Below are 19,156 nucleotides of genomic sequence, written 5' to 3'. Positions count from 1 at the left end.
GTGCGAGCTACTTCAAAGTTTTTTGAATTTACTCGCACTTGCATGCTTCACAACGTCAAAAACAGAATTTAGCGTTCGAATCAGTGATGCCAAATGTAATGAAATGTCTCTATTTTTAAGATATTTGAAAATATGTGAAGATATTTATAGACTTGAAAATTATTGGAAAAACAAATAAAACCCTCATAGTTTCTAAACGAAATAATTGTTATTTCGTTTTGCACGCTGGCGGGGCACGCTTTCTTTTTGAGATAGTTTTCTTGAGAATCTCTAATATAGAATCATTATCAGATCACAACTTACAAAAAAAAGTATTGTTCTAAGAAACAGAATACATATTCGATTTAAAAAAGTACATTTTCATTCATTATTAAAATTTTTGAAGCGTATTTATTGCACCTGCAAATCGACTATCATTTTCATTTCACAAAATAAATAAAATTAAAAAAAAAAATCTTTTAGACTACCATTTATAACATCACATCCTTTCGGAATTATCTGAGCTATGGATGTTTTCGAGATTCTAAAAAATATCGACAACAATCCCAACGATATTCCAAAACAAAGGCACATCAATGTCATTTCTAATTTAACTCTTGCAGGTACAGCATCCCTCATGACTGTATCTTGGCGTTGTATTCGTGGAGCAATTAAATCCAACAGTTTTTTCACTTGTTCAGGTGTTATTATCAACACTGCTCTGTAATCTCGGGGATCCTCATCGTAGAGTTCCTTCAATATTGTATTTGTTGCTCCTTTTCTTTGCATCTAATTCCTGGCCCGAATCCTTTTCTCTTTCTGCTTTTTCGGATAGTACCTTCAGTTCAAAGAAATTCAGCACAAAGTATGTATTTTTAAACACGATCAGCGTTTGTTTTGCTATAAAATTGTGTGATGATACATTCAACTGAAAACCTAAGATGAAAACTGCCAATAAAGAAGTCGATTTTGGACCAATCATTTGACAAATTCGGACCTGATTGCTGTTTCTGACTATTTGATGGACATTTGAAAAGTCGCCTGGCATCCCTGGTAAACCCGTGCCGTAAGCCGGGTTCAGACGGTGCGAGTAAGCATACGAGTCGGTCTAGTCAGTTACTGCAGTGCAGCTACTCACACCGTGTGAACACATCATGCCAGTTATTGTCATGTGTGATCCGGCGTGCGAGCTACTTCAAAGTTTTTTGAATTTACTCGCACTTGCATGCTTCACAACGTCAAAAACAGAATTTAGCGTTCGAATCAGTGATGCCAAATGTAATGAAATGTCTCTATTTTTAAGATATTTGAAAATATGTGAAGATATTTATAGACTTGAAAATTATTGGAAAAACAAATAAAACCCTCATAGTTTCTAAACGAAATAATTGTTATTTCGTTTTGCACGCTGGCGGGGCACGCTTTCTTTTTGAGATAGTTTTCTTGAGAATCTCTAATATAGAATCATTATCAGATCACAACTTACAAAAAAAAGTATTGTTCTAAGAAACAGAATACATATTCGATTTAAAAAAGTACATTTTCATTCATTATTAAAATTTTTGAAGCGTATTTATTGCACCTGCAAATCGACTATCATTTTCATTTCACAAAATAAATAAAATTAAAAAAAAAAATCTTTTAGACTACCATTTATAACATCACATCCTTTCGGAATTATCTGAGCTATGGATGTTTTCGAGATTCTAAAAAATATCGACAACAATCCCAACGATATTCCAAAACAAAGGCACATCAATGTCATTTCTAATTTAACTCTTGCAGGTACAGCATCCCTCATGACTGTATCTTGGCGTTGTATTCGTGGAGCAATTAAATCCAACAGTTTTTTCACTTGTTCAGGTGTTATTATCAACACTGCTCTGTAATCTCGGGGATCCTCATCGTAGAGTTCCTTCAATATTGTATTTGTTGCTCCTTTTCTTTGCATCTAATTCCTGGCCCGAATCCTTTTCTCTTTCTGCTTTTTCGGATAGTACCTTCAGTTCAAAGAAATTCAGCACAAAGTATGTATTTTTAAACACGATCAGCGTTTGTTTTGCTATAAAATTGTGTGATGATACATTCAACTGAAAACCTAAGATGAAAACTGCCAATAAAGAAGTCGATTTTGGACCAATCATTTGACAAATTCGGACCTGATTGCTGTTTCTGACTATTTGATGGACATTTGAAAAGTCGCCTGGCATCCCTGGTAAACCCGTGCCGTAGTATCTAGTTTCTCGCCAGCAGCTCACACTGTGTGAACGGACAAGGCGAGTCAACCAATTGTCAAGCGAGTCCACCGGGTCAGTAGCTGCTCATTGTCAAGTCAGCTACTAGCAACGTATAAATGGGCCTGTAGTATCTAGTTTCTCGCCAGCAGCTCACACTGTGTGAACGGACAAGGCGAGTCAACCAATTGTCAAGCGAGTCCACCGGGTCAGTAGCTGCTCATTGTCAAGTCAGCTACTAGCAACGTATAAATGGGCCTTCAGACAAACAAAAGCGCCGCTTCAAAGTTCTTCACTCGGCTTGACAGACGGACTATTTTCTTCTTCTTTCCACAGCGCTAATGTTCGACTTCTTGAAAAGAGGCCTCCGCACAAAGTGCCACCGCAAGTTTAGTTGTCATCGCCCAGTCCAAAATAGTAAAATTCGACCTCTTATTCGCGTTTGTTCTGTTTCTGTTCTGATGCCCGGTTACGCGAGAGTATTTACTCGGTGCTGAATGTGACTTCCAGATGTGAAAACGATTCGTTGTCGTTCAAAATGATGCAAAATCAAAAACCAACAACATCCGCCACTACCACCGCCAGTAGTAAAAGTAGCAACATTAACACAACAAATGATAGACAGGGGGAGATTGGAGGCGGTGAAGGTGGCTGTAATGGTAGAGTAGGAGATTCTGGAGGCATCACTGCTCTACAAACCTTAAGCGCGTTATGCCGGGTTTGCATGTGTAATCCTCAACAGGGGGAGGACGGAAAATATCTGGAATCATTGTACCGCACAACAGTCGAATCAAAAACATTGCATTCGATGCTGGTCACTGTTTGCAGTCCGCTGGCTCAGGGAAGTAATGAAGGAATGCCGGATAAAATATGTACACTGTGTAAGGCAAAGGTCGTTCAGGCGTATAAGTTGTACGAAATGTGTATTAAAAGTGATGAAAGAATAAGGAAACTTATGCAAACACAACAGACAACAGGAGGTGTATTAATAAAGCAGGAGATTATTGATGATGAAAATGACGTAGCAAACGCTGATCTCTATTACGATCCCCAAGTCAAGAAGGAAGACGCATACGACTATGAGTACCCTTTCGAAGGACACTTTTATGGGCCATCTTTGGCTTCAGTGGCTTACAGCACACCTAACTTGAGAATCCAATCAGTACGCAATGGGCCGGAAGTACTGGTGCAGTTCCAAAATCAAAAAACTCTGGTTGATGCTGCTCCAAAACCTGTTCTTGAGTTTGAAAAGTTTGTGAAGGTTACTTCCAAAGGACACCAATGTACACTTTGTGAAAGGGACTTCAAGTACTTCAGCTACTTCAAACAGCATGCTCTTGCCCAACACGATCCTACGAAACCGTATAAGTGCGATCAGTGCAAGTATACTTTTAAAACTGAACAACGTCTATTACTGCACATGAAAACTCACATTGACGTGGAGGATCTTCCACTGGCTGTAGAACTTACAGACGCAAAGCCTAAACAGGAACCCGATCTTGATCAATCCGAAGATCCACTTAGCGAGGAAGACTTAAATGAGGTAAATATATCAATCAGCCCAGACACCGGTGAAAAAGTATACAAATGTCTCGTCTGCCAGAAACAACTGTCCACATTGCCGCTCTACAGACGCCACCGAACCGTTCACACCGTTCACGGGCGTCCGTATGAATGTAATATTTGTCATTATCGGTTTGCCATGAAATTCAGCTACAATGCCCACATGCAACTTCACGAGGAAGGCAAGGATCCAGCGCAACCGCTTATTTATAAATGTACCGAATGCAGCGAAACATTTCCCCGGCGGAAACTTCTCAATTTACACATGTCTTCTCATCCAGAAAAACCTCATGTTTCACTGAACAAAACAGCTCCTGCAGCTATCCTAGCGAGCAGTATTTCTTCGGGACGTCACGGCCACGTTTGTCCTATCTGTTCCGAAACATTCAATCGTGAATCGGTTCTCAACAACCATATGAAGCAGCATGAACTCGAAGCTGCTCAACTGAAGCATTCTGAGATTTGTTATGTTTGCACGCTCTGTGGGTTGGAGTGTGACACTCGCGAAACATTTACGAATCACATTAAAACCCATGGTGATGTGCAGTTCCCTACCGAAAACGATCCAGCCGTAGATACGGAAGTAAGTGATGATGAGCATGCACAGAATGGCGAAGATCCGCTGAGCATCGTAAAGGTGGAACCGAAAAGTGGACTCAAGTGTGAACTGTGCTTTAAGACATTCCCCTATGCGTGCAACCTAAAACAGCACAAGATAATTCATCACTCGGAAATGAAGCCCCACGAATGCAATGTCTGTCATTATAGATTCGAATACGAAGGTACACTTCTGCGGCATATACAGAAGCATCATTCCAAACCGGAAACAAATGTTATAGCCGCACCGACTGTCACCGATGAGGCAATCTCCGCTCCGCGGGGAGCAAGCATTATCTATAAATGTAAACTATGCTCCGCTCGTTTCCAAAAGCAAAAATCGATGACTTGGCATTTGAAAACACATCGGTCGATTGTGGCCAGCGAGGGCAGCAGTGTACAGGAGCTGGAACAAAGCCTGAACATTCCGGCGTCGTCAACATTACCCCCCAAAGCGCTTCTACGACAACCATCGCCTGCCCCAACGCCAACTCCTCCGCCGGCATCTGCATCGCAAAAATCTCCTCTTCTACAGCCCAAAGTGGAAGGAAACAAGGCCTCCGCCAATTCGACGAATGTGTACAAATGTGGGTACTGTCCCCAGGTGAGTGATCGGTTTGATGTTGAGTGTACTGGAAGCCCGTGTATGATATCCATTTGCAACTATTCCGATTATTTTGCAATTCATTCAAACGTCGATTGATCCTTTCATTGATTTTCGACGCTATTACTCTAAGCTTAAAGATAAATAGTTCCGTGGAGGTTCACATGAACACTCGGTACTATATAAACGCATGACGTTTATATCCGAAAATCAAAAATTTATTTCCTAGCCTAGAGAATGTTTTTTCTCGTACAAACAATACATTTTTCAAGATTACTACATTCCAAATAAATTGATTACCTTTGATAGTCCGAAAGGAGTTGTTAAAAAATAGTCAAAACAGACTACAAAAATGACAGTTCCCATTTGTGGATAACCATAAACTCTTGCTAATGTGAATAACACCTCGTATAGATTTATTGGATGTGCAACTTAATCCGTTGGTTTTTTTTTGCATGAAAAACACATTTATTTGAATAATAAAATAAATTAGTACACTATTCAAAGTATTGGCCATCAATAGCAACTACTTTTTTCCCTACTTTCTGGTAATATACGGATTGTTTGATTGTTTTGTTTATTAATACTTGTAGAGGAAGGGTCCACCCTTATAAAAATTCTACAATCGGATTCAACGTTGTTCATACCACATACTTATAACCGTTACAAACTCAATCAAAACTGAATTTAAATACATTAAAAATAATAAAGAAAAACTACACAATACATGTAAATTATTCCCTCAATTTAGCCAATTCATACATTCCCGACGGAATCTTGCTGCTAAATGAATTTCAATATCTAATATCAATAGGTTTTTTACGCGGTTTTTAAACGAGGTTTTTTCTACACGGAATTTCCAAATAACGCGTTTTTTTACGCGGATTTGTTTTACGAGGTACGTATCCCCCGCGTAAAAAAACTGGGTGTAGTTGTATTGTGAAGATGGGCCTGATTCTCGAATACACTTCACGGTGGAAACGAAATGAAATGTATCCGCGATGACAACGGTACGGATACGAAATTAGTTTCCCACTAAAACTTATCATTATAATATTAAATTATCTTCATATAAAATTTTTGCATGAGATTATTATACCACATGAACAAAACAAAGTTTTCCATTCACATTGAACACCAGTTTGATACGAAAAAGTTAATTTTTATTAAAGATTTTTATTTGAAACGTGCTCTTTCTGTCTGAAAACTCATTATTATCTTCGACACTTCACTAAATCGTAAAACGTAGTTCAGGCCTGATGTCATCTCGATGTGTTGATTGCAATGTAAGGTGAACAGCGAGTACAATATTCGCTCGCGTCCACAGGAACAGCGACGTAGTGAGGGCAGACAGCGCCCACGGCAAACTATGAAAATGGCGCCCCAAAAAAATACCACTTTATTTGATTTTTTCCCTAACTTTGAGTTTCTGATATTTTGAGAAAGCTACTTACTCATACCAAAGTTCGCTTTGAACAGTTTATCCGTATTTAGAAGGTTAGGAAAAATCATTACCAGCTTCGCTTATTCTCTAGTCAAACCTTTGCCTTGCGTGCTTTAACTGAAGCACAATGATCCTTAATTGCATTTAAATCAATATCTGCTAACGATTAATTTTCGATCGAGTCATTGTCATTTATTGAGTCGGTCTTGGTTCATTTTAGAACGCAAATAATTTTCAATCAATTTACGATTGCTGAAATTGTGTTCGCACGATGCGCGGTCTGTGCCATTTTTACTTTAGTGTAAACCAGACTAGCAAGCTCTTTCATTCCAGCACAAAAATTGCTTTTCAATAACACAGACATTATTTAGAAGTATGCGTTCTTATAATGCAGCTTAAGAAATAAAGTGTGTTTCAGTAGGAATTTGGTCGCTCATTTTTATTCACTTCAGCGCCCCTAGTTGTCACATCGAGAAACTATTGACAACGTTTTGATCCGGGTGGTTTGTTTGTTCAGTAGTACAGAATTCGTCAAGATTGAAGGATACATCCAAAAGTTATCGACGATGGAAGACGAAAAGCGAAAAAAATCGCACAATCACATTGAGAACCCGACGTGGTCGGGAGGAAAGATTGCAAAATTCCTCAAATTTCCAAAATCGACCGTAAACACCGTACTCAAACGTTACCGGGAGACGTCGAACACCGATGAAAACTTAAAGAAAGTGAAAGAAATGGTGCTTGGAAATCGTCATACCAGCTTAAGAGAGATGTCTAGTGAATTTGGCATTGCATATGGAATGGCAAAGCATATTGTTTTGGGTATGAGACGCGTGGTAGCCAGGCTCGTCCCGTGCTGACTGTTTTCTTCGATTGTTAACACGTAGTGCACTATGAATACCTTCCACCGGGCTAGAAGTCACAAAGAATATTAGTTATCCGTCTTGAAGCGTTTGAGAGATGCTGCACGTCGTCAACGACCTGAAATGTGGGCCGACAATTCTTGGCGCCATCGCACTGAGCCAGAATTGTACTGAATTATTTGACCAAACATCAATCAAAAACCACCGAGTAAGCACCGTATTCACCTGATGGCTCCGTGCGACTTTTTTTTGTTTCCCTAGTTGAAGTTGCCACTTCGTGGAAAAAGTTTTCAGTCGATCGATGAGATCGTATTTTGAAAGAGATAAAATAAATTTGCCTGAAATTTGACTCTATTTTGTTTTATTTAAAAAATCCCGGTACTTTCTGATCATAGGGTACGTAAAAATGGATTTTTAGACAAATAGTCGGTAACAAATTTTACCTTGTCAAGCGTAGGGTAGGTTAAAATTTGTTTACGCAGATAAATTTGCCCGTAAGTTGATGATTTGGCAAGGGATCTGTAGTTGTGGAACGGCTACAATGGTTGTCATCGCTGGGGCAACAATTACAAGGAGGTGTGTCTTCAGAACAGGATTTTGCCATTCATTCTATCACACAATGGTCCAGCGGAGTTCTGGTCTGACTTGACAAGCTGCCATTACAGCCGGGATGGCATCAAGTGGTGTAAGGAGAACAAAATCAACTTCATTGAAAAAACAATCAATTCACCAAATTGTTCGGATTAATATCAAAGGCAAATTGAAGAATTGTGCAGACCCATCAAAAATACAATTCAAATGCACCACTTTTCCAAGAAGATAGCAAAAACAGTTACCAGCAGTACACGAAAAGTTCGAAAATTCATCCGAACAGATGACGAATAGTTTTCATGTGTTTTAACCTTAAAGTTTTTTTTTTTCTCTATATTATAGTGACTTTCAACACATTTCGGCTGGTTCGTCACTTTTACTTCCATTTTTGGAAGGATGTCGGGAGTGAGAATTGAACTCGTGATCTGTGCGTGAGAGGTATGGATGTTACCTCTACGCCAGATCGTCTCCACACCTTAAAGTTGATAAACCTACAAAATAACATCCTTCCCTTTTCTGTACATTATTTCTATGCTGAGAAATGTCTTACTTTATGCGATAAAATTCTAACTGAAACAGGCTTTAATGTAAAACATCGTACGGCCATTCACGGGCTATTTCGGCGCCCCTCCGCCCCTCTGTATTGGTTCCATGCATCTGTTTGCATCGCATGGAGAGGCGCCCAGGTATACGTAGCGAATAATCAAAAGGGTATTGATGTAATGTGGTGTTGGGTGTTTCAATTTTGCGAAAATCAGAGAGAGGTTATTGCTTTTATTAATGTACGGACAGAAGTAACTACTAATGATGGAAGTGTTTTCCTCAACTGAAAGATGAAATATAATAATTGGGAAATAAAATTGTAGGAAAAAATGCTGTATTTTGGCGCCCCAAAGGGCCAGCGCCCCCGGCAAATGCCGGGTTTGCCGCCCGCACACTACGCCACTGCACAGGAATACTTCCAATTGTCATCTATGTAAACCATTTTCAGCCCGATTATGATTGATAGCAAATCTGCAAATGGTATGCAAATCGCCAAAACAGTTATTATCGTTAACTTTTTTTCAAGGGCAACCACAATTCCATCTTCCAAATCACAGCTGGTCGTCTTCGATTGACGTCACGAAGACGCGGACCATCAACTCTTTTCGCTTTTCGCGACGGAAGGTGGTCCGCAGAGAAGAAGAAAGAGCGAGAGAGAGAGAGAGAGGAGAGAGAGAGGAGAGAGAGAGGAGAGAGAGAGGAGAGAGCGAGGAGAGAGAGAGGAGAGAGAGAGGAGAGAGCGAGGAGAGAGAGAGGAGAGAGCGAGGAGAGAGCGAGGAGAGAGAGAGGAGAGAGAGAGGAGAGAGAGAGAGAGAGAGAGAGAGGAGAGAGAGAGGAGGGAGCGAGGAGAGAGAGAGGAGAGAGCGAGGAGAGAGAGAGGAGAGAGCGAGGAGAGAGCGAGGAGAGAGAGAGGAGAGAGCGAGGAGAGAGAGAGAGAGAGAGGAGAGAGAGAGAAGAGAGAGAGAGATATTTCTCTATTGGGCGAAGCTCCGGCGCGTTGGGCGGGTTCATTTCCTTTGGCACGAAGGTGACCCCGTTGGCTTCGTACCACTCCAACACGTCCTTTGAATAGTGGCACGAAGCGAGATCCGGCCAGAAGATGGTCGGGCCCTCGTGCTGCTTCAATAGTGGTAGTAAGCGCTTCTGTAGGCACTCCTTAAAGTAAACCTGCCCGTTTACCGTGCCGGTCATCACGAAGGGGGCGCTCCGCTTTCCGCAAGAGCAGATCGCTTGCCACACCATGTACTTTTTGGCAAACTTGGATAGTTTCTGCTTGCGAATCTCCTCCGGAACGCTGAATTTGTCCTCTGCGGAGAAGAACAACAGGCCCGGCAGCTGACGAAAGTCCGCTTTGACGTAGGTTTCGTCGTCCATTACCAGGCAATGCGGCTTCGTCAGCATTTCGGTGTACAGCTTCCAGGCTCGCGTCTTCCCCACCATGTTTTGCCTTTCGTCGCGGTTAGGAGCCTTCTGAACCTTGTATGTACGCAGGCCCTCCCGCTGCTTGGTCCGCTGGACGAATGAACTTGACAAATTCAGCTTATTGGCGACATCCTGGACCGAACTTCTCGGATCACGTCTAAACTGCTTAACTACGCGCTTGTGATCTTTTTCACTGACTGAGCATCCATTTTTGCCGTTCTTCACCTTCCGGTCGATGGTTAGGTTCACGAAGTATCGTTTTAGTACTCTGCTGACCGTGGGTTGGACGATTTCCAGCATCTTACCGATGTCCCGATGTGACAACTCCGGATTCTCGAAATAAGTGCGCAGGATTAATTCACGACGTTCTTTTTCGTTCGACGACATTTTTCCAAATTTACGAAAAATTGACAGTGAAGCATGGCCAACGTGATCTATACACTCTTATCTGATTATAAGCGAAAGCTGAAGATATATTCCCAAATTCATATATTCCTAAAAATTAAATTTCTACAGCGTTTTTTCCGTGATGCAATTTGATGTGACATACCCTTTAGGTACCGGTGGTTATATTTTTCGGTAATTTGTCACTGTTGAATTATATGGTTTAAAACGCATGGATGTGAAACATGGTTGAAACATGGTTACATATACATGAAAATGATTTGCATACATCAATTTCACCACTTTGCTAGACGTTCGTACCGTACTAATCTTCTCTTGTCCTATTCACTCTTTTGATATCCTTTCCTTTAAAACTTTTTTCGGTACCACGTCTTGTATTGTCGAACGCCTCTCAAACACGCCGGACAGAAGTGATGATCAAGTTGTATTTCAATGAATAATCATTGTTAGGAATCCTAAAATATTAGGCAACAGATTGTTACGACTGAAGGACAATGTTAAATACATTGTGAATAAAAATTGTCTTTTTCGTGAATGACCAAAAATTGTATAACAATTAAAATTCTAAAAATTAAATTACTCTGCTTGGGTATTTACAACAGAATCTCGATTCAGAGGATGCCTACTATCAACATATGAAAGGTCACCGTGTTCGTTCCAACGCGTCGGATCCACTGCAGCCAGACGATGAAACACCTCCGCTCAAGAAGAAACGAGCCTGGGTGCGTTCCGGTGAGCACCACCGGTGTAACCTTTGCCACAAAGTGTTCACCTTCCGCAGTCAGTTGCAGCAGCACACGGCTCTCCATCATCAGCCCGGGAAACCGTACGAATGTAAAAAGTGTCACTACAGCTTTGTACACAAGTTGAATCTCAAGAGACACGAACTGACACACTTGGAAGAGGAACGCCTTGCCAGTGAGGACGATCAGTCGGTACAGCTGCTGGAGGACGAAAGCTTCAACGCTGATTTGGAAGATTTTGTGGAACCAGTGCTTGAGGAGGCAGACCCTGCCGCTACAAATCGGAGTTCCGAAAGCGGCGAAGGCAGTCAATCGGGCGACGGTGCAGTACCAAAGAAAAATAAATGCGTCGTCTGTTCTGCCCTATTTCAGCGGGAAGATCAACTGATCGAACACCTTAAAACACATATTGAGCGCATTAAAGTGACCAAGCAGGAAACACAGAATGCGCGAAAAATACTCACAGATGATAATGATCGGAAGTGCAAGCTGTGCACTAAAGTCTTCAAGTACACCTGCCAGCTGAAACAGCACCTTCAAATGCATCACTCCAAAGATAAACCGTTCGAGTGTAACATTTGCAGGTGGGTTAATTCAAGTTAATTTCTTAACAGTTATTTATAACAGTCATCACCTCTTTACACAGATATCGGTTTGAGTTCAAAGGTCACATGATACGACACAAAGCAATAAATCATACCGATGAAGTTGCTGCCGAAGAAGCGGAAATGGAAGATCTTCCATCTAAAATCTCCACACCTTCAATCCACCCAGATGGTTCCGAGATATACCAGTGTCCGGTTTGTCCGATGAACTTCGTGAAACAGCGATCCCTAACGTGGCATTTAAAAACTCACGCTAACAGGAAGATTAAGCGAGAAAAGGATGATGAGTATCCTTCCACTTCGACTGGAGAGGTCATGCAATGTCGTTTCTGTTCGTGTACCTTCCGCGATGTGTACGAACTCAAAGCCCATATGGTAACTCATATCGGAGGCTCGTCTGTAGCGCCAGGCGAGGGCGAGCACTCTCTTTTCGGTTCTGGGTTGGACATGATGCTGCAGGATTTTCCCGATAGCATGGAAAATCATGCAGCCGATCCACTGTTTGACGAATCCAACCTGGAACTGGTGCTCGAGGATGGGTTCGATAATGATCTTGATTTCAATATGGACTATCACGATACACCTCCGCTGCCGCCAGCAAAGAAAAGTCTTCCGGCGAATGAGAATTCAATCTACGATGTCGCCGAACCGGGAACATCGACTACACCGGCGAAGGGCAAAATCGTGTGTGAACTTTGCAAAAAAGATTTCCTATACTCCTGCAATCTAAAACAGCATATGCAGCTGCATCACGCTAAGGAGAAACCATTCGAGTGCAAGATCTGTTTTTATAGGTTCGAATACAGTGGTCACCTGGTGCGACATATTCGTCAGAATCACGATGTTGACGAAACAACAGGTGAAGCCGCTGAACGGAACTTCGTGTGTACCTTTTGCTCGGAGCTGTTTGAGCAAAAATGTAAGTTTTTTTTCTCTGCATACGATTGCGCCCCGAATACCGACCTGCAATCAATATCAAATCCATTTTTACAGCCCAGCTAAACGCTCACGTTCAGTTGTATCACAAAGGAGAGAAACAGTTCAAGTGTGAGCTATGTCCTGCCTCTTTCGCCTACAAGAAAACGTATGACGCTCATCGGGAAGAACATCAGTCGAATAAACGTTCAGGTACCTGTCATGAGTGTTTAGGTAAAACATATATGGATGCGAATTTACGGCTAAATTGATTTTTCAGATACTGCACCAACAACCAGTGCCCAAAGTACAACGGCAAGTGCTGCTCCCGTGAGTTACTCCTGTAATTTCTGCAAAAAGACGTAAGTTGAATTTTATACATCATGCTCAATACGTGGCTGGAACAGTTCTCAAACAGTACATATCTGGCGGAAATCGTTTCATTGCACAATGCGCCCCATTCTTCAAAACGTCTGGTTTGAACAAGAACTTGTAATTTTTAGTGGTCCTCATCATATGATTGAGCGAGGATTGTTTTCATTATTTTATGGAGGAGTTGCTGACGAACTTCGTGCCAATTCGTCTCAGGAGTTGGCAGCACCATCTCAGATTGCAATGAAACGTTGTGGTTGTAAATGTATTGGTAATTTAACCCCTTCCCGTATTATTTAATACGTCACACATCAAGTGATTTCACTAGCCTGCTGAGCGTTCTAGCGTCCTATGTTATTGAAGTACCCACGAGTGAGACTTGATGTTGTACGGGAAAGGGTTAAACAACATTGCATACTTGAAATCTTCAAAAAAATAGACTACTTTTTCAAAAAGCTTTTTTTCCTAATTTTTTACAAAACCTCAAAAAAACACAGTACACAACTAGTGGTCGCAGTGATACAATGCTCCTACAGAAGAGAACTCAAAAACTATAGGTATTAGAGCAATTCCAAGCCAAACCAGCCGGCCACTGACCCGACCCTCTCCGATTTTTTTTATCTTGATACTTATGCAAAAGCTACCCAACATCAAAAATTTTCATTATCATGTGGTCAACTTGAATTACGAATTATTTTTTATAAGGGTGTATTCAAAATCATTGATCTCTATTTCAATTAATTCATGAAATCCAGATGTCTGATTAAAATATGATGTTTGACAACGTTGTTGGAACTATTCACGAAAAATAACATTGTAACTGTTGAAAAATCTGACTGAAAAATTCAATTTAATATTTCAAACTTTTAAATTTCAGAACAGTCCCTCTTCGATCGTTTTGAGTCTACTATATTTATTGGAAACTCCTTTCAATTTATAAAAGTTTGACATATAAGTGGTGTCATGTCGGACACAACAAAGCAGAATTTCGTGAACAATTGACGCCATATTCATATATTTATATTCGAGGTATTCGAATGTAATTTGAAATGTTGAAATGACATTATTTTCACACGACAAAAACATTGATTAAATTACAGAAACATACAATACCTGTTCATTATGGGGCGACTCCATAAAAAGGCTGGCCAAACAAAAAAGAGTCGTAAAATGCGAAAACAATGGAATTTACATAATTTCGGAATGCTGGACACGAATCGGGCATTCCTTTTTATTTGGGGCCGTTATCCAATTTTTGGGATTTTATAGCACCCTCTTCTACGCAGTATTTCTCACATACTTTTCTATATAATTTTATGATCTTTGAGCACAAGCAAACTCACTGGGCGTTGAAAAGGATCACGTAGTTTATGGACAACACCTCAAATCAAACAAATTCTGCTATAAATATAAAAGTTTTTTTATAGCGAATTCGTTTTTGTTCAGTTTCAACCTCAGTGCCGCACTAACTGCTGTCAAAACGTTTTTTTATTCAGTCAGTTTCGCACTGGTTCGCCCCGAAAGCTGTTAGTTTCGCACTGAGATGTTTCACGGGTTGGCACTCGGGTTCACCAATACAACTATACCGAACTGTCAAGTTCCGAGTATATTTTGGAAAATCTAAAAATAAAAACTATGAAGATGAAAAACCTGCTGCTTTTGCTTTTGTATTATTTGAATCGTAATCCAATCGGATTCTGATTTTGAAAGTATATTCGAGCAGACGGCATTAAGCTACGTGTGCTTTCATTGGGAGGCGAAAATAATTATGGATATTCAGGTGGAATAAACCTGCTTTCAAAATCAAAATTATGAATGAAAATTTACTTTAACGTATCGAATATTTATTTCATGTGATGAAATAAGAGGTTTTTTTTCGATATCACAGAAACATATTGAACGAAAACTGTGGCTAATGATGATTTTATATTATAATAGTAATTATTTGTGGAAAAACCAGGAAATGCATCGACAAATGGTTAAGTAAGTGTCAGAACTACATGTTTTAAGTAATAAAACAATATGAAGTGAAAACATTCATTCAAACTTTTATATTTTTACACTGCACTTGGCCCTGTTGATCTGATAGAGAATAATTTACCTCCCAAGCATTAATATCGCCATTAGACGTCGACACTGTACATTTATCGTCGCGAATATAAACAATCAGACTATATAGCGCACACCAACAAAACACCGCATTCGTGAAACTGGAAACGTTTTTTTATTACAGCGTCAGTTTGGCACTGACTCAGTTTTAAAAACGAATTCGCTATTAGATTACAAGTTCAATAATGAAAAAAAACGAATCAAAACAATAATGTTCTTCTTCTTCTTCTTCATAACTGCCATCAGATTCATAATCATCTTTTCCTGATTCAACAATTTTGCCCTTCAATAGAAATATTACTTCATTTGGAAGCTTTTTACAATTGCTTTTCACCTTTTCAAAATATGTGTTTACTATTGGAGTTGTGGAGGTGAGAAGATGGTTGACTATACCATAATTAGTATTTTCTCGAAATTAGGAATTCATTATACTTATCAGCAGGGAAAATCTCTTTCGCTGCTATTTTTATTTCGCCTTGTGATTTTCAATATTTCATTGTTTCATAGATTTGTTGTCTTTCTAATCCGGTTCCTTTGGTTAAAAGAGGGTATTATAATACATGTATCAACTTACTCGACGTTGAATTGTGTGGTACCGCTGAAGTTGAGGCTCCATAATAAAAATCAACGAAATTATGAATTTGATTTTCTAAATATAGCTGATATCTATTTTGAACGAATCGTAGAAACATTGACACTGGAATCACACAACGTTGCAAATGAAACTGAAGAGATGCGGTATTGTCATAAGTGTTTTTTGTTTTTTCTCATACAACCTGAGTGCATTACCTCTGTTTGCAAAGGAGTACGAAGTAAAATCAACCTGCAAAAGGACTATTGTTTGATCAGTTTGTGTGATAACAAATCTTGTTCAACAATTGAAAAGTACTGAATGTTAACAATAGATATTGTTTTTAATATGCTCTTAGTGATAAGTGATAAGACTTAGTGATAAGTGAGTTTTTGATAACTTTTTGATGATTTTTTTTATGTTTAGCCCTAATTTAGATTTCATCCTCTACATATCACTTTGATACTAAAATTTGCATCAAATATTGATTTAATTGGATTCTAGATAAAATTAAATATAAAAAAATGAAATGAAAAAACTTGCTGTCGCTTTCCTCACTAAAACGACAATTCACGCAGCGTCGGACGGTGTTCAGGTGAAAGGTTATATTTTTACCTAAATTTTTAATGTAGTCACAACCGCGGCAAACTGCGGCAACAATTTTTTTTAGCTGGTTTTCTATAAAAAATTTCATTATTTTTCAGTTTTTCATTATTTCTTTTGGGTCAGGCCTATAGGAAATAGATTTGTTTTGTATAGTTTTTCAAACAACTTCTCTTTTGACGCCAAAAAAAATCCAAACTATCATTGAAGCTGCAGAACGTCAAAGAAATTGTCAAAGATCATCAATATGCCAAGCTTTGAAAAGTCAATAAAAATCAGATTTAATAAAATTGCGCTCAAATGTGGGATTTAAGCACTTGAATTTTACAGCAAGAAAGTATAATATTTTCGAAACAGCTGGCGCCAATTTCGTTTTTTGCCTGATGACCAGCGATTCCCCACTGTGTTGTTGTCGCAGTGGCAACTATATTCCTAAAATGTTTCAACTGTTTCAATAGCTTATTTTTTATATCAAAGTTAAATATGTTTTCTTCTTCCTGTAAGGATTATGTTTTCTGAAGTTCGAGTGGATACGTTGTTTAGTTTCCACGGCCTTATAAAAGGTTAAACATAAAACATAAAAAATAAAATCTATATGCAATTCAACATGAAAAACTATACAGGAAAACTTGACGATATAATGATATTTTACTTTCAAAATTGTACGTTGTATTGAATTGTACGTTATATCGAAGCATAATAAAGAACTCAGGAACATTGCTTATATTACTTTTTGTGTTACTGTTTGGGTACGATAAGTAAATAATGATGGATAAGTTCAACTTGAAGATAAAGCCAACCTTCTTCTTTATCATACTGTTGAATAAAGCTTGATTCATTCAGAATTCGGAGTCATAAAAACAAATGTATTTCGGGATTGGTCAAAGGTAGAAAAAATGTAGATTATTTATCGTTCTTTCGGAAAAAAAATATTCTTTTAGAGTTTTGATGAATCTTTTTACTTTTCTTCGGATACCCTCCATCAAAGTTTGGTCTACTTCAGAAGCCATTTTATTCCATGATCTCTTCATGACTGTAGTATCCCGAGTCACTTTGGCACAAATTCCACAATTCCGCTTCACAATTGCTCAATATTTTTCGATTGGACGGGATTGGGGGCAATGGGGAGGATTGAGGTGTTTTCCAATGTAATCGATCTCATTGACACGGGGAACCACTGAAGCGCCCCTCGACTGTGGTGGCACCTTACCAAATCTGGTCAAAGCTTCAGTGGATGTTTCTGCAGGCACTCTCCCCTATTCATTTTCGAGTCCATTGTCTTGTTTGTGACGAGAACCTTGGTCACATCTTTGCAAGGTTGTTTTAAAACTTGGTACATATGATGAAAGCTACCGAAAATCACAATTTTCATTATCATACTGACTGACCCGGCAAACTTTGTTTTGTCATCTAAATTATTTATATTGAATATGTTGGTTCAATTAACTTGGTTGGTAGGTTGTGAAATCTTAAGAAAACGCTTTATACATTCTCCTTCTGGCATGCAAGGCGATGAAAGCTTCAGATCACTTTATAGGCCATGAATCATGAGAATCCTATTGGTTTAACGTTCGATAGAAATCAACTTTTGCATTCAGAAATCCGTTCGACTCAAATTCAATCATTTTATGCCTCGCCTTGACGCAACACAAACGTCGAAACGTCATTTCCGCCAAAACTTTTTCCGAACTATAAAATCGATATCAGACGCATTTTCGTTCGATAATTTTCCCATTTGCAGAGAATGTTGGATAGAACACATTTTTGATACAGTAGAGTTGATTTTCATTTTTAATTTTTGTTTTGAAAGCGTGTTAGCGTCCATTACCCTTTACCATCAGAACACGAAGCTCAATCTCGTCTGTGTTGGATGGCATGGCAAGGTTGTCACATTTGTACAACTCGATTAGACTTGATTCCAACGGATTACAAAATGAAAAAATTGCAATCCGTTCGTGTAATTCTGACTCTATTGAATTTTAGAGTACGGGTGAGCAGCCGTTCGCTCTCTACCTTTGTGTACATGTTGACCATGAATTGTTGACACATGGCATCTAAGAATGGCGTAGTCCTGATCGCCGAATCATCAGATGGTACACATAAATATCCATTGAGCATATCTTGTTTGTTCCGTCTCCTCTAACCACATGTTCATGAATATCAATTCAAACTGAGTAATGATGTTCATAATGAATGCAGTATCTGTGGCGGGATCTCGTTGTTTGTGTTTATACCAAATATTGTATCGTCTCTTCACGGGCGTTCGGCCGAGGGATTTTTCGTCTTAGAAATTCTAATTTGCACTGGTCGAACGTATTTAAGAACTTGTCACTCTGAATACATTCAAGTTGGTTGCTTGACAAAGAAATCTCAACTAAGCAATAATGAAAATGGCGCAAGTAATATTACGTTGAAAAGGTGAACGTTAGGAACGTTGTTGCCATTGGAGAAGATAGAACGCATGTAAATTGAATCTGCACACGTGCTCTCCAGCTGGTGTTTTATCAGGATTGATGACACTAGCGTGATTTGTCATTATGTCATTAGGCTAAGTCCCAAAAGATCGATCTTCGGCCAAATTTTATTTTCGAGGTAACACCAGATCTCAACGTTTTATGCATTTTTAAGTCATTTGGCATCAAAAACATTTTTTCGATTTTCAAATTTCATGTACTCCCCCTTGGAAGATCTGCGTGGGTCAAAAAATCAAAATTTTGAGCGTTTTGAGGCACCCCTAAATCATGCCCGATTGAGCTAAAATTTTGCACAGGTCATTTTTTTGGGCCAATAAACAAAATGTACATGGTCGGTTTTTGAGATTTGACATGACCATTTTCGCTGCTACTCAAATATATCTACTCTAATATATATATATATATATATATATATATATATATATATATATATATATATATATATATATATATATATATATATATATATATATATATATATATATATATATATATATATATATATATATATATATATAT

General features: G+C 39.0%; 1 protein-coding gene across 1 annotated transcript in view; it reads left to right on the top strand.

Moving 5' to 3' along the window:
• Positions 1-2,529: 2,529 nt before the first annotated feature.
• The window catches only part of LOC129766023 (uncharacterized), a 54,481-nt gene continuing 37,854 nt past the window's right edge, over positions 2,530-19,156 (top strand). The window contains exons 1-5 of the mRNA XM_055766483.1: positions 2,530-4,977; positions 10,848-11,572; positions 11,635-12,512; positions 12,587-12,721; positions 12,789-12,870. Coding sequence (XP_055622458.1) covers positions 2,752-4,977; positions 10,848-11,572; positions 11,635-12,512; positions 12,587-12,721; positions 12,789-12,870 — 4,046 coding nt within the window. The 5' untranslated portion in view covers positions 2,530-2,751. The remainder of the gene's footprint in view (positions 4,978-10,847; positions 11,573-11,634; positions 12,513-12,586; positions 12,722-12,788; positions 12,871-19,156) is intronic.

The sequence above is a fragment of the Toxorhynchites rutilus genome, chromosome 2, assembly GCF_029784135.1.
Source record: "Toxorhynchites rutilus septentrionalis strain SRP chromosome 2, ASM2978413v1, whole genome shotgun sequence".
Classification (NCBI taxonomy): Eukaryota; Metazoa; Arthropoda; class Insecta; order Diptera; family Culicidae; genus Toxorhynchites; species Toxorhynchites rutilus.
Note: the sequence above shows the minus strand (reverse complement) of the source record. Positions and strands in the feature narration are given on the sequence as shown.